This window comes from Oryx dammah, unplaced genomic scaffold (assembly GCF_014754425.2).
Source record: "Oryx dammah isolate SB20612 unplaced genomic scaffold, SCBI_Odam_1.1 HiC_scaffold_19, whole genome shotgun sequence".
Lineage (NCBI taxonomy): Eukaryota > Metazoa > Chordata > Mammalia > Artiodactyla > Bovidae > Oryx > Oryx dammah.
The window spans coordinates 1,703,582-1,715,767 of record NW_024070203.1 but is presented as its reverse complement, the minus strand read 5'-3'; the positions used below and the strand labels follow the sequence as shown (position 1 = coordinate 1,715,767).

The following is a 12,186-nucleotide window of genomic DNA, read 5'->3' as shown; positions in this document are numbered from 1 at the left end:
TTTTTGGTGTTAAAGGAAGACTTATTTAACCTTATTTTAGAAATATTTTTAAATGAAACAATCGTATTGAAGGCTTTGCTAGTGTTTTTTCATTTTAACTTACTTGCAGTATCTCGTATTTTTCATATGTCTGATGATTAAAAACTGACTTAGAAAACACATTTTAGTGTCTTTAAACAGTTAACATCACTTAAATTTCTCTTATTTTAAGCATATACCCATTGTTTTTATCTTCTAGATAGAGAGGGGGTGGGAGTGGGGGATATATTTTCCTGGAAATTAAATTCGCTAAGCTACCTGGCCGAGAGTTAAACACAGTTGAAAGAGTCAGATTTCTTCATGTGACTCAAAGTACCTTCCCATTTCTCAGTAAGTGAAATGGTATGTTATCAGTAAATGTTATCATAAATTTCTTAAATAAGTTAGTGAAATAATGTTCAATTTGGGGTTGTAATGTGAATACAGTGGACATATATTTAAAACATGTATTAAAAATCTTCATCCCTGTGAAACAACTGAAAGGTTAACATTTTGAATATTTTTTTCAACAGAGTTGGTTGTTGCTGATGTAAAATTTGTATATTTCCTTCTATATTGCTGAATATATGTTCTACTCACTCAAAGCACTTTACTGAATGTATCGTTGAAATATGAGTGGTCAAAGAAGATAAATATGTTTTTGCAAAGACTGATGACAGAGTTTGTACACAGAGTACTTGATTATAAGAAAATTAGCGTAGACTGTAAGAAGTGCCATCTTATTGACGGAAAAATGTTGCTACAATAAATTCTGAATTTGTATTCTTTTTTAAAAACCATGCGTCCTGTTGATATGCCATGCTTTAATATTCAGGGTCATTATAAGCTTATTCATTTAGCTAATCAGAAAAATAAAAGGCTATGTGAAACTCTGACTTTCTTTTCTAAAATAGCAATTCATTCGTGGGAATTCTCAATTCATGTCTTTAACAAATTCTCAATTCATGTCTTTCTTTTATTTGGGAACATTTTGAGAAGATAATTCATAATTATTGTTATTAAGGCTGTAATTAGCAATAGTCTAAATGAAATTGTCTTAAAACTTATCTTAAAAATGTCGTGTTTGTTTAAATTATCCAGTCGCGGACTCCTGTTGCACAACCAAAAGAACTACAGGTTCTAGTGTTCAGCTGCAAACTCACTACTGGCCATAGTGTGCTAAAGATTGATATCCAAAAATCATGTGTTCCTAAAATTCTTTGCATTTCCTCCAGTTGCTAAAACACTTAAGATTCAAAAGCATATGAGGGCATTGAATATAACTCTCATATAGTGAGATTATAGTTTTATTAATCTATAGAAATAAGACTTGCTTCTACAAAATAAGATGGAATGTATGCTAGACTGTGTTTTTTTAAACTCATGTTTGGTTGTTAATGTCAATCAACATTACTGCTTTATGATATTCGTATTCACAGTTGTCTTTCAGAGAAATCACCAATTTGTAAGGATTGAATTGAGGTGGGAAGAAAGGACTGACTGAGAATGAAATTGGTGGAGTTATTTTGATAGTTAATATAACAAATACATTCCTAGCCACTTGCTATTTGAGGTTCTTAAAGCTTATCATCTTAAGAGTCATATAGATACAACCTTTTAAAAATATAACAACAAGCATGTACTATTTTATCTGTGTATTCTATAATTAAAATGGATCTGGTTTACTATATGATGTTACTATGTGCTTCCGGACATTCATCTTATTATGGATCTATTTCAAACTGAACAGTTCACATGACATCTTTGTACTTCCTAGAATATGTTTTTAAAAATCAACATCTAATTTTATTCATCGGCTCAATAGAATTTAGCTCATTTTACTGAAGATGGAGTTCATTGATGTTCTTAAGGCTATATAATCATGTCATTTTTTTCTTTAATATTATATGTTAAAATTTACTTCTGTATTCTGTGAAGACTAATGCCAAATGCAGTTTATTTACAATCAATGAATGCCCTACCGTATTTGACTTCCTTCTTTCCAGTCTCATTTTATGTTTATTTTTACTAAAAAAAAATTTTTAACAAAGGATAATCGTATTTTATTAAAAAAACTGAGTTGACAATTGGTTGGTAAGAGTGAATATTTCAAATGATTTAGATTCCTTAATAGTGTTATAACTTCTTGATGAACTTATAATTTTTTTCATGCATAATTTCTAGATATAATTATCTGCATTATTGTGTTTAGGATCCGTAGATTGTTTGGATGCTTATTTTCTTCATTGTAATTCAGTTCTACCATGCTTTCTTTGTACAATGAAAGATATATATATATATATATTTTTTTTAAAGGCTAACATCATGTGAAAAAACACATTTAATTAAACTTCTAAAAATGTATTTTAAATTTTCTTTTAAAAATTAGGAATGCTAGCCTATTTTCTACATGGAATCTGATTATGTTACAGTTAGGGAGGAAGCAGAGGTGTTATGATATAGATTTTGAGATACAGTAGCTGAAAAAGTAGCCTTAACATTTAGGTAACTCTAAAGGTATGTGAGAATTGAGAACAGAGGCTTTCAGGAAACTCCTCTGGATATATTCCAATGTTGTATTCCAATGTAACCCTAAGGTAGTGTGAGATGGAAAGCAAGATAATCAGTTGCATTAAAATGGATGGTTTTCTGAAGCCAACCAAGTGGTTTTATATGTGTGTGTGCAGCATAGGTTTTTTAAGAAGACCTACTTAAAGATCATTCATAAACTGAAACAATGTGCCGATTATTTTGTTGTTGTTGTTGTTCTGGTATTCTGCTACCTAACACGACTGAAGCGACTTAGCAGCAGCAACATTAATGGCACGCCCCTTGAGAATATCTAGATAGGCCATTGTTTCTCAGTAAATGATGTGCCAACAAGGAGGTAGATAAATGCATAAGAAATGAGTGAGAAATATAATCTCCAGAGAACATTTCACTTTGAAATAGTTTAATATAATTAATTTGAGAAGGAGGAAAGGATTACCTGAAGTAGAATATATTTTTTTCCAAGTGGAAAATGTTCTAGAATACTTTCCACGGTAAAAAGAAAATGCCTACTACCTACCAAAAAATGGAATTTATGTGTTCATTTATTATATAATATTTTAAATTATCTGAAAGGCTATCATTTCTGAAATTAACATGTTAGTTTTGAATATTAAATATGCTTTTAAGTACATTTATAATAAACTGTCACAATATATTAAGATTAAAATATCTTAGTTAAGTGGGTGCTGAAATATTGTGCAGTTCTCCAAAGGCAAGAAAAGTAACACAAAATATACTTTTTCAAATTTTAAATGTATTAATTTCCCAATGTGTATGCTTTTATTTAAAATCTTTAAATTGTTGCATTCACTCTTTCTTTGATTGATTTTAGTGCCATGTTTGAGACTTCTTCATGGTTTGTCATTAAAGTTTGTCATATCACATTATATGTTACATATCTTTATTATTCATGCCATTTTGTTGATTCACATTTCCATGTCTAACTATAAATTTGCTGATTTCTTTCTTTTGTTTCCATCATTATGTGCATTTAATTCATTGAAGAACAAGAAAAATATAACTCATCCACAAAAGGTAAATATTAACATAACTTTTTAACAATTGAATATTGTTTCTTTTCTCTCATTGTATATGAGTTACGTAACTGCATTTTTTTAAAATAATAATTATTTAACAGATAGCTTTTTGCCTGCAGTGATTTTGTAGGGCTTTTGGTGTCAATTGTTTTGTATTGTGAGCAGTTCACATCAAAGAAGAGAGGATTAAAATTAAGAGTATTTTTGCTTCAAAATTTATTTTTCGACACTGACAACTAGAGAGCAATTCTCTTTAGAGAAGAGTAGCATATTATTTTATGTTTTTTGCATTCCCTTGCACTCATAGATACAGGGTTTAATGCTTACTGTCTGTGATACAAAGGAGTAGAATATCCCTAGGTTTTCCTTCTAAACAGCAGTAACCTTATGGAATATTTGGCCCCCTGCAGTCATGCATTGGAAAGTGGCTGCCAGAATTCTGCTCCTCTTGGCCCCAGGAGGGTTAGAACACCCATCAGTTCTTCCTTCTTGAGGGACACTGGAGGGAAACCATTTATGCTGCTGTTTTGGCACCTTGCTGCCCTGCCCTGGCCCTTCGGATCACATGTGACATTTGGTCTCTGTACTTGAATCTCATGTAGAGCAGACATCAACCCACTCTCACGTGCCACCTTATTAGATGTGACTATTGGCTTGATAATTAAATATTTAAATATGAGATTTCAGCTTAAAGAAATAATATTAACAACGCTAAAAGATTATATAATTTAACAAAAGTACCTTTGCTCACTATTTGTAGCTTGATGATGTAATTATTGTTCCCAGTAAGTCTAAAAGTCCTGAGAGGACCGTCATCCTTTTACGAAAGATAAAGCTCAGACTGAGAGAGGTTCAGAGATTTACCCATCCACCCTGGTGATGTGACATAGATTACAAGCCCATCTCCCACTTCGGACCTCCTTCCTCTATACTTGATTGCATTCTATTTTAATGGCACAAATCCCAAGTTTATATTCCTACCTTTGAGCACAGTGAAGTATGTGTTATGTCTCTCAATGTCATAGACTGAAAGTGGGAGGTAATATTCAAGTACTTATATTAGTTTGAGTTCATGAAAATTTCTTTATATTCTGGCACATAATACATATTCTGACAAAGTGTCTGAAATACGAGGCAATGAATAGATATTAACAAAAATAAAATGTTATTCAGATCAAGATGTTATGAGATCCTAGGCTTTGGTCCCTAGATTTTTCATAGATTTCTAGCCATCTTGCATTTTTAATTCAGGTATCAGAAACACAAATTTAGGTTCAGTAGTATAAAAATGGCCAATTCATTTGTACTTAGATTCAGAAGAATTTATTTAGACTTGCAAGATAAATTTTAGTATGCTGAAAGATGTTATGTTGGAGATGGGTCAATGACCTCATTCGTTTAGCGGAAAATAAGTATAATAATTGTTCATTTGGAGAGCTCTTCCCCCTACATTATTACTAGCCAAAGCTTTAATTTGCTAATCGAAACAATGCAAAATTCATGGGTTGTACAACTTCAAGTGTGTGAAGTATGCACCTTTACAGCCTCACTACAGAGCATGTAAGGTTGTTAGATTTTAACAGGTTGTTTTTGTCCTAACTGAGGTGTGTCATCATTCTTCCAAGGCTTCCTGGGACATGGGATGTAGATAAGCTTCATGGGATGTACCACGTGACTGGAAACAATCAAAGAGACTTGTTTCCCAAATGCAGCCCGTAAGGCAGAGAGCAATCCATGCTGCCACATCTCTCTCCTGGGATATAAGGGAGCCACAGCTTAGCCATGAAAAACACGGGCAGCCAGGAAAAGATATAAGCAAATTCAAGAAGTGTCTTTTGAGTCAGATTGTACGTTCACCCGCCCCATAGGAAAGAAAACGTTTTATCTTGCACAGAAACCCTGCTGCTGTGAGCTGACCTTTCTGAGGTCGACTATATTTAGAATTTAGAATCAGGTTATCCTGAGTGCTCCCTGAGTGGTAGGTACTGCCTTAACTACAGGAGGTAACAGCGCAGACTTACAGGTCTCCTAGTGAGAGGTGGCTTTTGATGAACTGCAGCCAAATTTGTAAGATGTTTCCATTTTCTCCAGGATTTATGAGGTTTCACAAGATGCAAGATTTTCAGTGCTAAAACCAAGAAAGCTCTGGGCAGGATAGGGTGGTTGGTCACCTTACCCAAAGGGGACGTAGGGGACCAGTATATAATTTTCAAGCGTATTTTGTAAAACACATCCAGAGAGGTATGATATACTGAACATTTTTAATCTGAGTTAGAGATTATAGGGCACTTCCTCTAGGTCAGTGTCTTGACTAACAGGGTCATCTCTTCATCTCATCCTATTTCTGCCCCAACTTGAGACATAACTATTCATATCCTCATTTATCAACTGAGGGAGCTACAGCATAGAGAGATGCAGAGCCCGACCCCAGGTCAGCTGCTCACTGGGGAAGTGCTTGGCCAGGAATCGGGGCTTGAGCCGCGCTCTGGAGCCCTTGTGCTGATGAACCACTTTGCCTGGCCGCCTCTCCCACGTTCAGCACTGACCAGGCACCCACTGTGAGGCGACGCTGCATAATCAGGGTAATGACCCGGGACAAGCAGAAGGAAGGCGTAGTGATTCCTCTTACAGAAAGAGGGCAGAGAATGCCCGGAAGAGCAGAGCTGCTGCTGGACAGAGCTGGACCGTGAAGCCGCGGCGTGCGTCCCAGCCACTCCCTCGGGTCGCGGTCACCCCCGCTCCTGTGGAGGAGGCCCACTCAGGGACCCTGCGACCCCTGGTGACCCAGTTTTATGTCACTCAGCCAGATCTCCCAATCCCTGGCTTGCTCTTCAAGCGAACCCTGCTCCCTGAGAAAAGGAAACCACTGTATTCCGACTAAGATGACGCCTTCTCGCGTTGAAAAGTTAACTGAGAAAATAGAAGTGTTCACACCAGCTTGTTTACCTCTTTCCCACCTCCTCTTTGTATGTTGGAAGCTGAGGTACCCTGTCTTTCTAGGATTCACAGACTGTTTTATAGGCAGATTTTAAATCATTCATTCTCAAAGCCAATTTTTCCCTCTCTGCTACATTTCTTGGACAGTTTTAAAGAGCCCATGAATGTAGTTTGGGGGCATCGAAATAATGATATAAGAAGATCAAAACAGAACCAGAAATTAAAAGGCTTCAGGTGAGAAAAAATGTTATTATCATAATAAGTTTCTAATTTATATGCCTTTAAGATAGGATCTCTAAAGTGCATTAACTTTTTGCCTTTTGGATGCAATTTGGAATAATAACAAAACCCATTATACTGTCTTTTCTACAAGTAGACTTCCCTTTATCATAAGAAATGTGTAGTTTACCCATAGAGAGAATGAAGTGCAATTAGAGTTCAAGTAACTAAAGGATTTGAAAAGGAATGAGCTAGCATCTGTTTTGTGGTCCTGTTTAACTAATAAAATATATAATAATTATTGTAAGCAGGTCATAAGGGCCATTTAAGGATTATCTCTAGTCAACTGATTTTTTTAAACTTCTGTTAGAAAAATGCTCCAATAAATTATCTGTCTCTTCTTTTTGAAGTGTTGACAAGAGTAGTTTGAATGGCAAGCACTCAACCTGTAATCTTTATGGAACCATTAGCATTAATCTGAATTAAATGTAATTCAGATTAAAAGTGAAAAACATCATTTTAAGGGTTTTTTGTTACATTGTTTATTGTTTATGGAGTTGCTTTTGAAACACGTTATAGGAGAAAAATCATGTCTCTTGGCATTTGCCAAAATAAGTAAACTAATTTATTTGTGAATCCATAGAGGCAAAATTATTTTAACTGTCATTATGTAGAAAAGGATTTTGGCTTTATTCACATTTTTCTTAACTGCATTTTGAGTAGGTGCATATTACCCAGCTGATTCATTCGATGTTACTGTGTGTAAAGATTTCAAGTTATTTAATCTTCTATGGCTTTGCTTTTCTTGAACACTTATGATGAATATTCATGAATGTTTAGTCATAAGCATTTAGAGCTCTGTTAGTAAAAGCATCGAATTGGTCCATTTCTCTTTTTGCCACAAACCTATAACTATGTTTGTCATTCTAGCCTTCTTTTTAAACTTTAGGAATATATGAAAGTGGTCCATGTACAGTAGTTCTGAACTCTTGGTTTGGACCCATTTTTTCTGTTCTGCTGATTCAAATGTGATGCTTTATAATAGTATTAAAGACTTTTAAAGTTTTGAAGTATTTAACGCTTGAATCAACCAGGTGTCAGTTTGCCAGAAATGCGCCCTTGAGGGAGAAGAGTTTTGCCTCTTCCTCCCTGATTCTGCAAGAGAAGATAAAAGGTGGATGTCTAGCCATGAATAGACTTTTTGAGTTTTCTCCTCTAAAGCTGTATATTTCCCCTAAATACTGTAATTTTGTTTTGTAAACTTTAAAATTTGTCAACACTTTTTGCAAAAAAGAAAGGAGACGTTGAATTTAGTAGTTATGCCATATCAAACCTTTCAAGATAGATTCTGTTGCCTCCAGTGTAATTGGATTACCAAAAAATGATGGATAAACATGTTAAGAGATCCTGGGGATGAACAGCATGACCCTTTGTGTTCCCAGAGAAGCCTTAAGTCCATGGGCTACTCTCATGAAGATTGTGTTCTATGCAGTGCCTTGTAAGGAGGACAGTGCTTGCTCTCAAGACACACATAACATAAAAAGCTATTTAAACCTGTGTAACAAAAAGGCAGGGTAAAATGACAGATTTTTCATTTGACTTTCTCATCTGCCCAGGATCAGATTAATATTTTCACTGTTACTCTGGGGCTTGGCTATTTTGACACTGAAAGTGATATATGGGGCTGGAAATCCTGAACTTTGTTTTAGATAGTTGAGTGAAAATCAGCTAAAACAAGAGATGGCCTTGGGGTTTTGGCTTCAGACAAAAGAGATTTAAGAGATTTAAGTGATAATACATAGAAGTTACCTATTTCCTCTAAATCGATATTCCATTTCAATTTTTTATGCCAAAACACAGCCTCTTTTCACATTCTTAAAGGCGATATGGTTCTTTTTACTTTGCATGCATTATTTACTTGTATTTTATGCTTCTCATCCTGGATAGACAGCATCTTTTATTTTATTGTTTATGTTACTGTAGCATAAGCCTTAACATCCAAGAGAATCATGAAAGGGCACATTTCTCTCCTTGCAAATTGAAATTCATTTTATTCTAGGAAAATGACCCAGAATATGGGCATTGCTGTATAGTCAAAATAGTTTAAATATTTACTCTTTAGATACACATGTTCTATATGTCGAGGCAAGAGGAGTGGGTATGTGAGTATTGTATCAAAGTTGCTTATTGTGCTTGTATGACTCCAAGGATAAGGATGGACATAAAAAAACTGCTTTATCTTTTAACTGGCAAAAAAAAAAAAAAAAGATAAAACAACCAAATATAACTGGTAATTTTTGCCCCTTAACTTCTGTGGTTTTGGTAAATTGGCAAACAAAAAAAAAAAAATAGTAAAAATGCTGGAAATTCGGGCAAACAAAAAAAAGTAAAAATGCTGGAAATTCGTTAGTTGAGCAAGAGACAAAGTTGTTAGCTTCCTATTTTTAAAAAATATCAGAAAAATCTCAAAATTTATTGCGACAGTACAGAGTCAGAGACTACAACAGCAGGAAGTTACTCTAAGTGATGTCTTAGAGTTTTCATTTTCTTTACAAGTGAAAACTCCGTAAAGGTGAGATGTCAGGACTGATCAAGTTCACACTGATGAATGTTGGTGTGTCTGAGGTTTTAATCTCTGCCAAGTTTTTTGACTCCTGAGTTCTTACGATTTTACCCCATTGCTTCCAGGTGTGTGGAGAATGTTCCTACATCTTAACACTTTGTGTTCCTCTAAAGTCCAAAAACCCATGTGTAGAGATAAGTTTTGCAGTCTTGAATTTCCTAATATAAAAGCATCTTTCTTTCTCTTTAGGCTGTGTATACCTTACAAAGTTTACAGATTCAGTCAGCTCATTTTTTTTCATCTTTTATTACTTTCTAATCTCCACATTTCCTGTTACTTTTTTGTTTATTGTATTTGAGTGCCCACCAGGAGTGATTTGTAAAAATAAATGCTTCAGAGAAGGGCTTTCCTCACGGCTGTCAGTAACAGGCATTGCAGATATCTCATTCATATGTTTAATTCTGACAGCTTTCAGGCCTGTGGTCATTTATCATCACTCTGAGACACACCAGACCCAGATCAGGGCTTCACTGTCGCCAAACTCGTTATGATGCAAAGGCACTATGATTTCATAAAGTGTGGTAGCAAGCTTTAGACAAGGTTGTTATCCTGTACAAATGTTACCATGTTTTACCTTTTACACATGTGCTAGCTAATCTTGTTATTAAAAAAATACTCAATAACCTTTTTACTTTAATTAAAAATACAGAAATTTTCATTTTCTCTATTCCCTTTTCTACTCATATTTCACCTAGAATACTTGAAAATGTAGGTTTAGCAATAAATTGTATGGATTGTCTGTTTTGCCTATAAATACAAGCATTTGAAATTGCAAATTCATGTTAATTTCTAGATGCATAGGGAGAAATGTGAAAGACTTAAGGAATTTGAAGAGCAGAACAAAGTTGTATTTACATAATTGTAAATTTGAGAATAATATTTAAAATATTTTATGAAAATTTAATGTTTAATAATTATCTTACATTACACAGGCCATGATATTTACAGTGTTTTAAAGCAGCTCATGAATGTCTACCAAGTCAAAGGAGTTTCCCAGAAAACTGCATTTCTCTTTGGAAGAGGTGATACATTGGAAATTTTTCAGTGATGGATTAGGGAAGACTTATTAATGATTCTTTAGCTTTATTTTAAGTCACAAGCCTCTTTAATAATCCTATGAAAGGACAGATCTAGAAAAGTGCATATAGGTCCAAACGCAGTATTTGCAAATGATTGCAGCTTCTTCATAGTTTCTCCCAAGATCACCTATAATACTGGATTAAGAATTCACAGCACAACACGGAGCATGAAAATATAAGTAATTATATTACTCTGTCTTTACCTTTAATAATATCTAATATTTTCCATTAAAAAAAACTCTAGTAAATCTCACCATTTGTGTTCCAGTCAGTTGAGTTTAGAAGACAGGAAATTATTTCACAAGTTTTTGTTATTTTTAACTTAAACTCTAAGAAAACTTCTAAACTTTCTTTTTTCTTTAAGAATTTTATTTTATTTTAATATAAATTTATTTATTTTAATAGGAGGCTAATTACTTTACAATATTGTATTGGTTTTGCCATACATTGACATGTTGAGTTGATATTTGATATAAGTACATTCATTGGATAAAAATGTCAGAGTTTAAAATTAACTGAGGGTAAAAGTTGATCTAAAGAAAATAGATAAATTTCAATAAATATCTTTTAGGAAAATTAATACCTGCTTTTTAAAAGACATAATTTATTTAACATCAGACACATCAGTCAGCTTGTAGAAAGCATAGTGAAAACTTTTGGCTTTTTAAAAAAAGCTTCTGTATAAAATTACAATGTTAATTATACTCTAGTGGCCAGGGGAAATGAATTATATTACTATCACTCTATGGGAATTATAATTGAAGCTATATTTTCATTAAAAACTCAGTGAAATTATGTGATAATTACATTTGTTATAAAACATGAGCAAGATTATTTAACTCTCTAGTATGTGGCAGTACTAAAATTAAAAAAAAATTAAAACCCAGATGTTCTCCAAATTTAAAATCTTTTTAAAAAGGAATAGTGACTGGCATTTCGATGATTAGTTAGTTTCCAATGCTACCAGTATTCAGAGTAAATTTAATGCTAGAATTTATGGAAGAATTAGAAAATATTTTATTTCATATTTTAATTTTGCTATTAGCATTGACATTGTTAATATAAAAAATTTAATAATGAATAATCATTCTTTTCAAAGTAAGATATTTGAGCTCTCTGGGCTGTGGTCAATTTTACTTTTAACTGGTTACCCAAGAGTTAATCACATTCCAAGGATTTATTTCTAATCATTAGCAAGTATATTATTCTCTCTATAAATCATGTACATTAATAATCATGTTTTATCAATTTGTGATAAATGTTTCATTTTAGCTGATAAATTTTCTTACTATTTAGCTTGACACACCAATAATCCAGAATTAATGTCATTTCATTCCATAATGTACAGTTGAAAAATAAAATGTACAATACACAATATATGTAGAAAAGCTAAAGAACTGCCCAATTCGCACTGAAGCCTCTTCATTGATGTTTACGAAAAGCAATTTTACTGCAACATGACCACTTGTATCAACAGTTCTTTTAGAACACACACTAATGTGCACACCATCCGGAAATAAAGAGAAATACTCTTTAAAAATGTGAATTATGTGTAATTGCCTGACTTTTTTATATAAGTGAACAATAAGCTGTTTGCATTTCACTTCTGATCTTGGAATCCGAGAGCAAGCACTGAGGACATAGAAACGGCATTACTGCTGATGAGTCAAGGGCATCCAGTCATGATTTTGAAAAAACGATTTGGAGATTTTCTTTCTTT

At 33.6% G+C, this 12,186-nt stretch overlaps 1 protein-coding gene across 27 annotated transcripts in view; it reads left to right on the top strand.

Moving 5' to 3' along the window:
- The window catches only part of RIMS1 (regulating synaptic membrane exocytosis 1), a 600,054-nt gene that overhangs the window by 470,189 nt on the left and 117,679 nt on the right, over window positions 1-12,186 (top strand). For 4 of the 27 annotated variants that reach the window (XM_040261392.1, XM_040261398.1, XM_040261391.1 and 1 more), the window contains one exon: window positions 3,577-3,606. The exons of 22 other annotated variants lie outside the window; for them this stretch is intronic. In XM_040261392.1, coding sequence (XP_040117326.1) covers window positions 3,577-3,606 — 30 coding nt within the window. Of the gene's footprint in view, window positions 1-3,538; window positions 3,607-6,692; window positions 6,780-12,186 lie in introns of those variants that run through there. One more of the 27 variants, XM_040261374.1, reaches the window with a different exon arrangement.